Source organism: Necator americanus, chromosome V (assembly GCF_031761385.1).
Source record: "Necator americanus strain Aroian chromosome V, whole genome shotgun sequence".
Lineage (NCBI taxonomy): Eukaryota > Metazoa > Nematoda > Chromadorea > Rhabditida > Ancylostomatidae > Necator > Necator americanus.
This window is the reverse complement of record NC_087375.1, coordinates 6,913-20,345: the sequence shown is the minus strand read 5'-3', so window position 1 is coordinate 20,345 and position 13,433 is coordinate 6,913. Positions and strand designations below refer to the sequence as shown.

Below are 13,433 nucleotides of genomic sequence, written 5' to 3'. Positions count from 1 at the left end.
GAAGTTTTATTGAACCCCTTCAAGCAAAATAGCACAATCCTTCGTTCCTATCGCATTTTGCCTTTGGTGGACATTTGGAACATGGAGCGCCAACTGAGTAGATTAACTTATTCATATAATTACCTCTGTAAAACATATAAAATAAATGTACTCTGACAAAATGGAAAGATTCCAGAACGTACCCTGGTCCATACTGACATACAACGTATGTCATATGATTGCAGTGTGTAACTGCACATCCTAATTTTCGAGTTCTATCCCATGCCATCTAAATTTCATTCATTCATTCAATGTTCATTCAATGTTCAATCATTGACACCGGTAGTTCTATATGTATTAGGGATAAAATTTTATTTAGATTATTTACTTCACCTGAGTGTAATGACCAATCTTTCCACCTTTCAGGTACCACATTTCTTCAGTGAGGTTCGTCGATTTGCCGACACCGAATTTTTTTAGCTCATCCCACCAAAGTTGTGAAGCCTAATACGGGTACTTATTGTTTGTTATTGTTGGATTTTGCTTCTGGACCTTCTCAATACCTCTTTTGCCGCTTTGTTCTTGTCAAAGTTCAGAGCCGTGGTCCGGTAGATATTCTCTCCGAGTCCATTTCGATCGTTAGAGTGGCCGTAGACACATCGTAATGCATTTCTCAGAGCTGATGCCTCCACTTTGCAGTCGTAAACCTAGAATAAATTTCCTTCAAAGATTTTTCGAAAATATTATCTCTTTATTATTACGAAAGACATTATAAATATTTTTTCACAAATGATATTACCTCCTTATTATTACTCTTTATTACTAACTTTATTATTACGATTTCCGATAATATTTCCGCTTTTTCGTCTGAGAATAAGCTAATAAACTACCAGCAGTTCTTCTTTAACTCACATACATGCCTATGAAAACTTGGACTGTCAATTTGTAGAAATTATCCGAGCTCATATATTTCGTTTCTCCCCCGGTTTTTCCATCGTACAAAATCTCAAGCAGCGGCGTGAGACAGAAATTTACATATGTACTTTACCTTTTCTAGCACCACCTAACCGCTGTCCTTAAACTCTAAAGGATAAAGTGTCTGGCGTTAATCAATCCAGTTGAGATGCGCCAGCACATACAATACATATTCACAATATTCTCCCACCCATTCATTCATTCATTCATTCATTCCTCAGTTCGTTCGTTCTTTCGTTCACATTTATTTATTCGCCCATTCATTCATTTATTCATCTACTCATCAGCTTGTTCCTCTACACATTCACATCATTCACACACCCATTCATTCATTCGTTCATCATTCATTCATTCATTCATTCATCACTCAAACAGTTCTCCAGTTTTTCACATTACCTTTTCGTCCAGATTTCCCCTCGTCATTCTTATTCTGACGTTTTTTCAAAATTATTTTTTTTATAACTTTATCTCTTTTTTTAATGCAATGCAGCTTTTTCATTTCTGTTTCTTGCTGTTCTTGATTTTTGATGTCTTCTTCTCCCTTTTTTCCCTTTTTTCATAAGGATAAACCAACCAAATAGAGTTTCTGGCGTTAATCAATCCGCTTGGGATGCGCCCCCACGTTCACTTCAATTCAGAATCGTTTAAGGTTTACGAACGTGTAACTGGCCCATACAATGACTAGCGGTGGCTAGCCGATGTGTCAAGTCAGTGTTTTTATCCTCTCAGACAAGTCTGGTACCCCGAAGGGATGAAAAGCCTGGTGAGCACTAGAACGGTCTCGAACCTTCAGTCAATCGTGCAGGCAAAGGAACCTCTAACCGACTGCTCAACACTCCCCCCACCTTTCTAAACTATGAATTACAGATGATTGATTTTAACTATAAATTGACTATAAATTGTTTGTTGCAAAAGTATCTGGCATACGAAGTTTTAGAAATGCACCCTTCTGCTAGTACAACCTTTGCACTGATGGGATTCCTAGAATCGGTTGACTACTAGTAAATCTACCGGCTACTGAAGCTTAAATTACTGGTCCAGGATGGATGGACTCGGTTTTTGACCGCCTGGAGTGATATGACTTGGAAACATTTACGTTTTATCTCAAAAACTCTCAAAGAGCACGTGTTTCCAGTTTATTAGCAAGAAATGCGCTACAAACATCTAATTTTTGAGAACCTCACCATTCTAGGCATTCGAGCCGCCCATGGTGCATTTCCCCCAAGTGCATCTGGCTCGCGACCAAGTGCAAGGCTTGATCTGCAATAAATTATGCATCTACTAATACAATTGTAGCTCAGTGTTATAGTTATATATGAACCTTTTCGGAATTTAAGGTCTGACTTATTCAAATTTATTTCACCTGAGTTTATTGTGCATGGTAAGAAATGTTTCCCTGACTGAGTCTGTCATTCCATGGTTTTTCGGGCATTTTTTGTTTGTTTCTGCAATGAAAATCTATAATACTCAGAATTAGGGCAGGTTGGCAATTTTGACTCTTTCTTTAAATGGGATAGTTCAAATTTTAAGCAGCCGCGTTATGGTACAATAATGTGTTCTCCAAGAGTGGGGAAGTGGAAGTAGTTGGCCGTTAATAGAATTAAAAAAAGTAGAATTGAATTCGTTAGAGCGGTAATATTTTGAGCAGCGGATTTCTTCCGATGTAAAATTTTCGAAAAATCAATCGAAAAGATCGAAAAAAATGTGTGCAGGTCATTTATTAAGTGTCTGGCGTTAATCAATCTTGGGATGCACCACCGGGTTCACTTCAATTCAGAATCGCTTGAGGTTTACGAACCCCTAGCTAGCCTCTAGAATGACTTGCGAAGGCTAGCTGAATGAGTCTGTTTTTATCCTCCTAGGCAAGACTAGACTCCGGAGGGACGAAAGGCTTAGTTGGCGCTGGGGCGGATCCGAACCTCCGATCGATCGCGCACAAACACATCGGAGCTTCTTGCCGACTGCGCTATACCCGCTCTAAATTATTCATGCCAAGAATAATAGTTGCGTTTTAATGTCGTACAAGAATTAGCATTATACTGAGCCGGACGATTCTCTTTAGGGTCCAGGTAAGATTGCGATGAGCTAGCGAAGTACTTAGCCCCAGGCAAATTTCACTCATTAGTGAGCGAAGACGTTCACTAATGAGTGAAATTTGCCTGGGGCTAAGTTCTGCTGTCCAATGTGAATCTATACCTAGGAAACAAAAAAGATGGTTTCTTTTCTCTTCATTCCTTTTCACAATCTAACAAACCAAATCTAATTTCTAGGAATGCGTAGTAAGAGAACACCTGGAACATCTGGTCCCTTGATGCAGAGGCCAGACTCACAACGAGAGTTCTTATATGTTGTGCATTCGGATCCAGTACGGCAGGCCGAACCGGTTTCCCACATAGATTTATCGGTGAAGTAGCCGCTAAAATTGTCAAATAAAAAAGCCAGTATGGCGAAGTTGCGGATAAACGAGATTTACAAGTACTCATATATGGATTGGAACCATTCTGTATGCCTATGTTCTTGTTTTTTCCTAGATGAGGAACCAAGAAGTAATTAATAAAAACTCACAGTCCATTATAAAGGCACGTGACCGTCATATAAGTCCCACAAACCTGGTATGCACAGCCAATTTTTGTTGTTTCAGAGGAAATCATCTGCAAAAGCTGATTGTCGTGTGTCAAAAAAAAAAAAGAAAAGAAATCCATAATTCCAGCGTTAGTTGCACCAACATTCGAAAAAGCATAGAGTTGTCCATTGTTGTACTTGTTTTGTGGATCATTCACTCCGTTTTTTCCACTCCACCAGTTGTTGAGAGCCGAGTTTATCGTTGTTGTCGGATTAGAAAAACCATTAGAACTGTAGTATCTGGAAAACAAATTTGAATAACCGAAGAAATCAAGGCGAAAAAGAAAAAGTTGCTGTTCCTTCAACGAACAAACTAACACACTGGTTATAACCAGATGTTTGCTTTTAGGTGCTGATACACTTTAATCGGTTCAGAATTTAATCGATTATTAGTTTAGTCTTCTTACCTCATTAGATTTTGTGCCTTATTTTCCCAGTTTCCCAAGCTAAGAGGGCAGGATGTGATGGCGTTTTGTGCTTTAAATTCCATATCGCAGTCCCATTCATGAAATTATTAATTCAAGAAAAGGAATGGTGAGGAAGGTAATGATTAGAAAATCTTTCTATAGATCCACATTGTCGCCTTAAAAAATGAAGATCGCCGCCTGAGGTGAAAGAAACAGTGGTAGAGGTCTGACCGAAAAACATAGAACTTTTCCCAACAGTTTTTCTATGATCTCTTCAAGCTGTTTAGCAATCTTCCTTTGTAGAAATAGATTATAAAACAATTTTGTGTTACTGACTGTTAGTAATGACTGGAAGAATAAATACGTATACGTACTCCATCTGAGTTTATCGATTTCAAATTAGCGTCTAAAAACAGATTATACTTCTACAATAATCTAGACCGTATTCTAAGTTTTAAGGTAATTTATTATTTTGAGGTTCCAAACAATTCCTCTGACGAAAAAAAAAACATTAATTATGTTGACTGAATTAGAACACATTTCACTTCTACAACAACCGAGATTGTACACACCTACTTAACATAATTAGCAGGTTGTTCCAGATCGGAGGAATTCTTTGAAACTTTAGAAAAATATGGAATGGAAAAGAAAAAGAGAAAGAAAAATATGTGAAGTGGACGTACTAAAGTCTACTTCGCATATCTTTCTGAACGTGGAGAAAAGATTCAGCTCGAAATTAATTCCACCATAAGGCAACTCGAAAAAACTGGGTTTTGGTCTGAGATCGTTCCAAGATAAGTTCATTGCATGTATTAAAGTCTAAATGATAATATCTTTGGCGTCAATCCACTCGGGACGCACCATTGTGTTTTATTGCAACTCGCAACCCTTGAGGATTTTGGGATACGTATTGGCATGCACAATGACTTGGGGGCCAACTGATGTGTCAATTCAGTGTTTTTATCCTACTAGACACGTTTGGAACCAATTTATCGACCAAGGAAGGATGATAGGTTTGTTTGGCCCTGGGCAGTTTCGAACCATTGACCGTGCGGCCAACGCAGATCTCTTACCGACTGCGCCACAACGACATTGCTGACGAACAATTTCAACGGCATTTCAGATAAGCATCAGTGGTTCTCCACGGTGGCCCACAATTATGGATCCTTATTCTGTGCTACCTCATAGAAGTTTTTTTGTTTCCTTTAAATTAAGGCAGGTTTAACACTTACTAATTTGTACATGTTCTTAGCTGGGTTCAGGTAGCCTCCATTTTTCGGCTCGATACCTTTGGCAACTCGTAGACGAGCACCGTTGTGGAAGTCGAGAAATAGCTTCCGGTACGGGTCCATTTTATAGTTTGAACATGCAAATCCTGAAAGCACTCAAGATTACGCGGGCAATTGTAAGGATTACCGCTTATGTGAGAACAAACCTTTTCCATTGCTGGTGACTTGTCCGAAACATAAAGCTGCCTGAATAAAAAAAAGAAATAATAGCGTAGACCAGGAATCATTTTTTGTTTATCTAAGTAATATTTCTAGTTCCTACGCTATAGGTTTTTTTTTATAAATGATTTCAAATTCTTGCGCTTTCGTTCTGTATATAATTTCTCAAATTTTCTTCCTTTTTATTTCAAAGAACAGATAATCTACTTCGAAGAAGAACGATTTTCATAATCTTTCGGCGAATGCACAGAATTAATCATGTGTATTTGGTGTGTGTCATTAAAAAATTCCTCGCTACAATATTAATACAGCGTACAGCTACTACAGTATAACTTTTAATGAGGATTTTTTAAATTTCTTTAAAGGAGGTAAACTTTAGGTAAAGGAGGCCTCTATTCTTGTTGTCATAACACTCATAGAATGCGCAGATTTTTCCGGGATGCAAATAAAGCTTGGTGGATTGCATTTTGTATGGAATGGTATGTACTTGTACCTCTACTTACAAATGCGAATACATTTCGATCGAAACCATCGAAGCTTCGCTCACTTCACTTGCACTAGTGCTGGAGATGTGGTGTTAAGCGTTGATTTTTTATTTCGATCTTGTAAGGTCATTGGCAACTGATATAAGTACTTAAACCTAGAGAATTTATGATACACTCAGGTCTCAACAATGAGTAGATCTTTTAGGCTCGTGACGCATCGATAAATCTTTTACTTCGACACGTTTTTTTCTAAGCACTAGATCGTCAGGATGACTCGAGTGGATACCCACTGTGATCATTTTAGGTTTTTTCTCTTTTTGATATTCGTTGTTCTCGTAATTTCCTCAGAGACAGAACTGGTTTTTTTTTAGCTTGAGATCAGCCAGAAAAGGCGTTGTTGCTTAGAAATGAGCCTATTCAGTTCAAGACAGTTCCAGGACAAAAAATAGTAGCGAAAAAAGAATAGAAAAAAATAGAAATAATACTGACAAAAGCTAACTAACGATGACACTTCTAAACGGTCTTAAAAACACCAACTTCACAACGACTCTTTACGGCTAACCATTGCGATTGGAACAAATCAACGTCAAAAAAAAATTCCTTTCATTTTCACGCACGAATTCACTTATTTTGCGAAACATGGGAGTCGACACATACATTCGACATACGCAATATTGCACCACCACGGCTAGGGAGTGTATGTGATGCGAAAGCAAAATACATTTATTTTGCTCCTAATTTCTCCATTCACTATTTAATTGAAGATTCAGTTAATTGTACTGTATTGTAATTTTGATTGATTTACAACTTTTCTAAAAGTTAAATCCGGATAAAAGAATCCAGTAGTGAAAATAACGACATAAAGAGTAATACAAATTACAAAGGTTAGTAAAGCACTGATCATACCAAGATGAGAAGAGCCGTGGAAGCATACATTGAGGCAAATGATAGTTTGATGTTACTCCTTCATTTATACTCTAACTCCAGACATAATAAGTAGTCAAAAGTAGATATTAGTTCTGTTGTGAGTAAGCATTAAAGTACTATATCAAAATTGTTCGTATACTTTTGAAAGGGGATTAAATATGGTCGAAAGAGAGAGACTGTACTAAAATGACAACATCATCGGATGAACTAATTGTTTATGAAGACTATGCTGACGTAAATTTTCATTAATATTTCCCATATTGTTCAAATATATAGAAACTAATTCATTTCGGAATAAAAAAGTTCCTTCGAGAATGAATGTTAATGAATGGAGAAAATTGAAAATCTTCTCCATCCATTTTTGAAAGATTGATTTTTCTATCGATGTTTCAGGGCATAATTCCTTCATGATTGACGCAGTTTCGGTCTTTTGAGCCTCTGCGTTCCTAACCATATACTCTTCTAATCTATAGTCTATCTATTAATTAAAAAAATTTCTATGGAAAAAAATATTAGTTGATGTTCTGTGTAAGGCCGAGAAGAATCCTGCCTTTGGATCAAAGACGTCTAGCCTCAGTTTACAACATTTATTTTCGATTTTCGAGAGCGTTTGTATTTTCTGGAATCCTTCCTGATTGTTCTATGTGTGAGATGCGTCCACATGTTCGACTTCAGCTCAAAATCCGGAAGAAGTCGATTTATTTCGACTCTCAAAATGAAACAGGTCTAAAAATATACATACAAAAGGAATGTGCTAATATAAATACCCTGCATGCTGTCAAATTTTTTAAACTCAATATTCGGTCTGGGTAAAGTTGTGAGAGCCGTGCAATTTTCCTTCAGAAAACCCAAAAACCCCTCATCCACAGTGATCCAGATGGAATGCCAGCCAGCATAGGCTTGCTTAGACTTATTTTGCCGTAGGCGAGCCCACAACTCTACATATTACGTGTTTTCTGCCCGGTTTAGATTAAAGTCGTGAAAATTGGACCCAGTCCCTTCAAAAACCCCTCCTCTAAATCCATCCGTATGGTCCACAGGCCCCCTTAGACTTGCTTAAGCTTAGCTTAGGCTTATTTCTTTGGCGAGCCCGCATCTCCACAGACTGCATTTTTTCTTCCTGGGTTGTTTAAAATTGTGAAACTTGGACTCTGTTCTTCCAGAAAACCCTCGAACCCCTCCTCTAAATCCATCCGGATGGTCTACCTTAGGCTTGCTTAGGCTTACTTAGCTTAAGCAGTGCCGGTCTCTCTAGAATGCGTATTTTCTCCCCGGGTAGAGTGAAATTGTTAATGTCCTGCTATCTTCCTTCAGGAAACACTCCAACCCCCATCCGCAATGTTCGGGATGGACTGCAAACCTTCTTCGTCTTATTAGGCCTAAACTTTTTATTTATTGTGGATTTTTCTATTCTAAGCCGACCATTTAAGTAATGTTAGTAATAGTAGGAATGTTCAAAACCAGTAGCTGAGCTAAAATCAGTAGCCTTAACTAGTAAGTGGTTCTAATTCCTTTGCATTCGTTTATTAGTAAGAATTGATTTCGAGCCGTAAACTAGTTCGTAAAAAGGAAACTAATCATGAGAACAGCTTGATGTGAAAAAACAAAAAAGTACTTTTGTGTAGAGATGAAGCTGTGAAAAAACCAAGTAACCGCTTCACGTAACGCACTAATGGTCTTTCTAGTTTAATTTATTTTGCTCTTTAGGCTATCTGTAATTAAGACCGTTGGCTAAGTTTTGGCGCAGCCGCAGTAGTCGTTAGCAGGATGAACACTAGAGTCCAATTACAAGAGTTTCTGTTGAGTCTTTGCAGCAAGGGCGCAACTACACTGGTTGTTAGTGGGAGCCGTGCGCAACACCACAATGCCAGTAGTAGTTGTCAAGCGTTTGCCGCAACGGCGCAACTACACTGGCTATTAGTGGGAACAATGCGCAACAGCACAACACCAATAGTGGTGCGTCTTTGCCGCAACGGTGCAACTGCACTGGTTGTTAGTGGGAGCCGTGCGCAACAGCACAACACCAATAGTAGTGAGTCTTTGCCGCAACGGCGCAACTACACTGGTTATTAGTGGGAACCATGCGCAACACCACAATGCCAGTAGTAGTTGTCAAGCCTTTGCCGCAACAGCGCAACTACACTGATTATTAGTGGGAGCCATGCGCAACACCACAATGCCAGTAGTAGTTGTTGAGCCTTTGCCGCAACGGCGCAACTACACTGGCTGTTAGTGGGAGCCGTGCGCAACACCACAATGCCAGTAGTAGTTGTTGAGCCTTTGCCGCAACGGCGCAATAGTACGAGTAAGAATGGTCACTAAGATTCAGAGAGGAAGCTGAACCTAAGTCTTAGCTAAAGTGCTTAGGCTGTCCTCAGAATTGTGTGTTTCGAACGCGGTTTTGTCAAACTTGTTTCATTTAGACAACTTCTCACTAAGAAATGCTGATACCTTAACGTCATTTCACCTTCACATCACTTGAGGTATTTTCATTTTTCAATGAGAAGATGCCGATGGCAAAACCGCGGTCGAAACTGACAATTCCGATCCGCTGAAAAGATAGGGCACTCAATTCAACTGCGTCTTCTATTTGTGCTTCACCTCATAGACACGGGCAAATCTAGCGCAGCCAGCAAGAGGTCCGCTGTAGCCGCACGGTCGATGGATCGAAACCTAATGGCAACTAGGTCTTTTATATCCGGGGTCGACAAATTGGTACCAGACTTGTATGGGAGGATAAAAACACTAGCTTGGTCATCGGCTGGCGCTGCCAGTCATTGTATAAGCCAAGACGCGTTCCAAAACCTAAACGTTTACGAACTGCTGTAAAAGGCGTTGGCAATTCCCAAGTTGATTGTTACTGCAAATGTCGACGTTCTTACGCGCTGTTCTGTAAACACCGACTGCTTCAAGCATGTGCGTTTGTAACCGAGATTTGGCGGCAGCCTACTACTACTACTACTACTACTACTACTACTACTACTACTACTACTACTACTACTACTACTACTACTACTACTACTACTACTACTACTACTACTACTACTACTACTACTACTACTACTACTACTACTACTACTACTACTACTACTACTACTACTACTACTACTACTACTACTACTACTACTACTACTACTAACACTCCAGCGTTGTGACTCTCTAAAAACAAGCATACTGGAAGTAAGCAGCTAAGTCATATCATTTAGTACTTTCATCGACCACCTCTAATATTAGGCGAGAACAAAGTATTTTTCCCCATAACATTGGTCCTCCGTCGTACTTTCGTTTCATGTCTTCGCATAATCGATAACGATTGTAGAGCAAAATGTGGGTCTTGACCGAATCATTAATGGACACTGTTTTTGAGAGCGAAGATGAAGGAACGTTGGATAGGTGATCCTTGCAGGTAGTTGACCCAGTAAATTGCTATTCGTATGGCGGGAAGGGGGATCAGACATTCCGAAGTTGTACAAAATCGCTGATCGACGTCGTCAGTCAAAACACCAAAAAAAGAGGAGATAGTGCGCAGATCGCGGAGATCGCATAGAAATCAGGAACAGAACACTGTTTAGATGTTCGCACAGTTCATGGGTTAAAACAAATCGCGAAAAGTGGACCTATACCTTCCTTCTATTTCATAAGCATCATTTTGACATAGAAACTAACCAATGTGCAATTAGTAACTGTATACCGTAGTAGCACTTTTGTCTCATGACCAACCAGTCAGTCGATATCAAGTGGCGTTCAATAGTGCCCGCCTATTTTGGCGGCAGTTCTTTTGCAACATTCGTGTCGTGCTTGTCGCTCTATGTGAGTTGTTATCGGTATTTTCTTACTAAGGTTCAATGTGGTGGATGTTTGTTCCTCTGCCAGGAGACTTCTCCGTGGATGGGTCGAAGATCTACCAGTGGTTTCTTGCGGATGAATTTGTGTTGTTTGTCCGTTCATGGATGTACTTGTTTCCGTACTTCCCTTACTAAAATCACATTCATTCTAGCGAATAGCTGCCTAACAGTACGTTTGGTACGAAAAAGTCAAGATCGACCGCATCGACTATGGCCGACCAGCTGAAAAAGCGAATGGGGGAGCTTTCGGTGGGTTCTTTTTTCTTGATAGTGGTCGTGATCGTGCGCAGTGCACGACCGCAGCTCTTAAGGTTTGGAGAGTATGAATGTGGTATGAGATGCAGTGTACCAGCATATCCATGCTCTGCTAATCCTATTTTTGATTTGTGTACATGGGTATCTGCGATAGATGGCTTGGAGGTCTTCAAGTTTGTCCTTACTTGAAGGTTATTATTATTATCCTTTTTCCTCTCTCTTAATGAGGAGCCGGTGATACCGCAGATAGATTAAAGACGGTATCGACAAACGCTTACGATACATTTGTATTCACACCGTGGAAGATGCTTAAGAAGTTCCCTTGTCTCCGCGGATTAATGTCTATGAGACATAACAGTGACTGAACAGCTTTTTTTTACAGCGAAGGCTGTTCTGTCTGTTCATTTAAAGCATCAGACGGTCGATCTTCTTGTTTGCGAGGTTTTGGTAGTATTTGACAGCTGACTGTTACGATCCTGTTATTTTTATTTTTGACCGCTGTATCCTACTTAGAAACCTTCTTTGCGGTTCTTTATTCCCATGGAAAAAAACACGAAAGAAGATGTGTTAGAGAGCCATAGATAAGTTGAAATAGAGGTCGACATACATACACACATACACGCCGCACATGCCAAACTCTACACTTACCTCATTCTACACACATACACCGCACACACCACACCCTCCACATTCCGCGCACCGCACATACACGCCGCACATATCACACACCGCGCATGCCACACACGCCACTACACACACCACCACACACACACACCACCACACACCACCACGCACTACCACGCACTACCACGCACCACCACGCACACACCACGCACACACCACCACCACCACCACACACACAGACACACAGACACACAGACACACACGCACACACGCGCACACACACACGCACACGCGCGCACACACACGCACACGCGCGCACGCACACACACGTACACGTACACACACGTACACGTACACACACGTACACACACACACACACACACACACACACACACGCACACACACACACACACACACACACACACACACACACACACACACACACACACACACACACACACACACACACACACACACACACACACACACACACACACACACACACACACACACACACGCACACACGCACACGTACAGAGGACTATGCGCGGTATTATAGCACGGTGACTCTTTCTTTTTCGTTTCCTTGACAATACCATGCAAGATTCATCACAATGAGATTAAACGAATATTCCCACCAACTTTGAAATATCTCTAAGAGTGCTGTTTTTTTCACTATCAATTGATGAGAACTGTTGTTTACAGAAACAGCTTTTTCTGTTTGATTCAAACATGAAGAAAAAATGTTACAAATTTCATGCTTACAATTCATACTAGGTATGGAAATTTGAACGATTACGATATTCGTGCAGATGACTTAAAGGTGAGTTGCTGATATTCGATTTGTTGCATCGCATTGAGGTTTCTCATGCTTTCGGCAGTGCGCATCGTTAGGCATTACTATAACGAATCATATTCTCTTAAGTCCTAGCAGAAGTTTCGCATGAACTAACACTGACCTCTTGTTGGAAAATCTGGAAATGGTTTATTCACAAGCGGGATATACTGCTCCACGTAAATTTTAACAGTATCATTTTCAAGCTTTTGCACGCGCATCCGTGGCTGTGGTAAAAAGTCGCCAAAAAGACGATTGAGGCAAATAAACATCCGTTTAACCCGACGATTTTATTGTATACGCTCGCATTCCTCGCGTATACTAAAAAATTGCATAACACGAAACTTTCACTTGCTCTGCCAATAGTAATAAAATCAGTACATGTTTGTTAGAAATTGTCCGCCAAAATGGACAGCGGATTCGTCCCTAATTCAAATCAGTAACGGAATAGAAGCTTACCAGATTACTGATGTGTATATAGTGTCCAGTTAGTACAAAGTTATGTCAATTTATTGTTATTATCTCGATTAGAAATAATTAACGAATCAGAAGCGTCAACAACTGGAGCTTCGACTTCCTCTTCTTTTCCAGAATTGCCCGTAGTTTTTGTAGAAACATCACATTTCCTCTCACCTTGAGTTTTCCACTCATGAATGCCTAAATTCATATTTCTTCGTTTTTGATCTGATATGCAATAATATTTTCTTCTATTGATGATATTGATTGCATCATCTTCGGTGAGTTCGACTTTTCATTAGCTACATGAAGAAGTCATCCCAGACACCGTCACAGTAACTGTAGGCCTCTTTCCATTTTTTTAACATAACCTTAATCCGATGGAGGAGCCCTTGAAGTCGAGTGCTAAATTTGTGTTTTGACTGCTTCTGAAACCCTACAATTTATGAACTACACATATGAACTCACTGAACTTCCCAATCTCTTTCGTTCCATCGGTCAAAATATATAGAATAATTGCTTTTATGTTTTTCACAGCTGAACGGTCTTGCTGAAATCGCTGGATTGGAAGAAAA

The 13,433-nt window shown here is 39.9% G+C and overlaps 4 protein-coding genes across 5 annotated transcripts in view; 2 read left to right on the top strand and 2 right to left on the bottom strand.

The window, feature by feature from the left end:
* Positions 1-19: 19 nt before the first annotated feature.
* RB195_012529 (uncharacterized protein) lies at positions 20-6,852 on the bottom strand (the record flags this gene model as incomplete). 2 transcript variants are annotated; one of them, XM_064201936.1, is made up of 9 exons in its annotated part: positions 20-125; positions 183-268; positions 373-483; positions 543-686; positions 2,139-2,214; positions 2,318-2,412; positions 5,216-5,358; positions 5,419-5,458; positions 6,823-6,852. In XM_064201936.1, 9 exons carry the CDS (start codon positions 6,850-6,852, stop codon positions 20-22), a joined length of 831 nt encoding a protein of 276 aa, XP_064057817.1. The 2 variants fall into 2 exon arrangements, with proteins under 2 accessions (XP_064057817.1, XP_064057818.1); XM_064201937.1 differs by lacking the exons at positions 2,139-2,214; positions 2,318-2,412; positions 5,419-5,458; positions 6,823-6,852 and having other exon boundaries at positions 5,216-5,335.
* A 2,905-nt stretch (positions 6,853-9,757) lies between these two features.
* RB195_012528 (uncharacterized protein) lies at positions 9,758-9,982 on the top strand (the record flags this gene model as incomplete). The annotated part of the gene is made up of 1 exon (XM_064201935.1): positions 9,758-9,982. One exon carries the CDS (start codon positions 9,758-9,760, stop codon positions 9,980-9,982), a length of 225 nt encoding a protein of 74 aa, XP_064057816.1.
* Positions 9,983-10,554: 572 nt separating this feature from the next.
* On the top strand, positions 10,555-10,914 carry RB195_012527 (uncharacterized protein; the record flags this gene model as incomplete). The annotated part of the gene is made up of 3 exons (XM_064201934.1): positions 10,555-10,653; positions 10,717-10,795; positions 10,841-10,914. 3 exons carry the CDS (start codon positions 10,555-10,557, stop codon positions 10,912-10,914), a joined length of 252 nt encoding a protein of 83 aa, XP_064057815.1.
* A 2,246-nt stretch (positions 10,915-13,160) lies between these two features.
* RB195_012525 (uncharacterized protein) overlaps positions 13,161-13,433 on the bottom strand; it is a gene marked incomplete at both ends in the record, with an annotated part of 7,185 nt that continues 6,912 nt past the window's right edge. Inside the window, one exon of the mRNA XM_064201932.1 lies at positions 13,231-13,249. Within this exon, the coding sequence (XP_064057814.1) occupies positions 13,231-13,249 (19 nt within the window). Of the gene's footprint in view, positions 13,250-13,433 lie in introns of the transcript that reaches the window.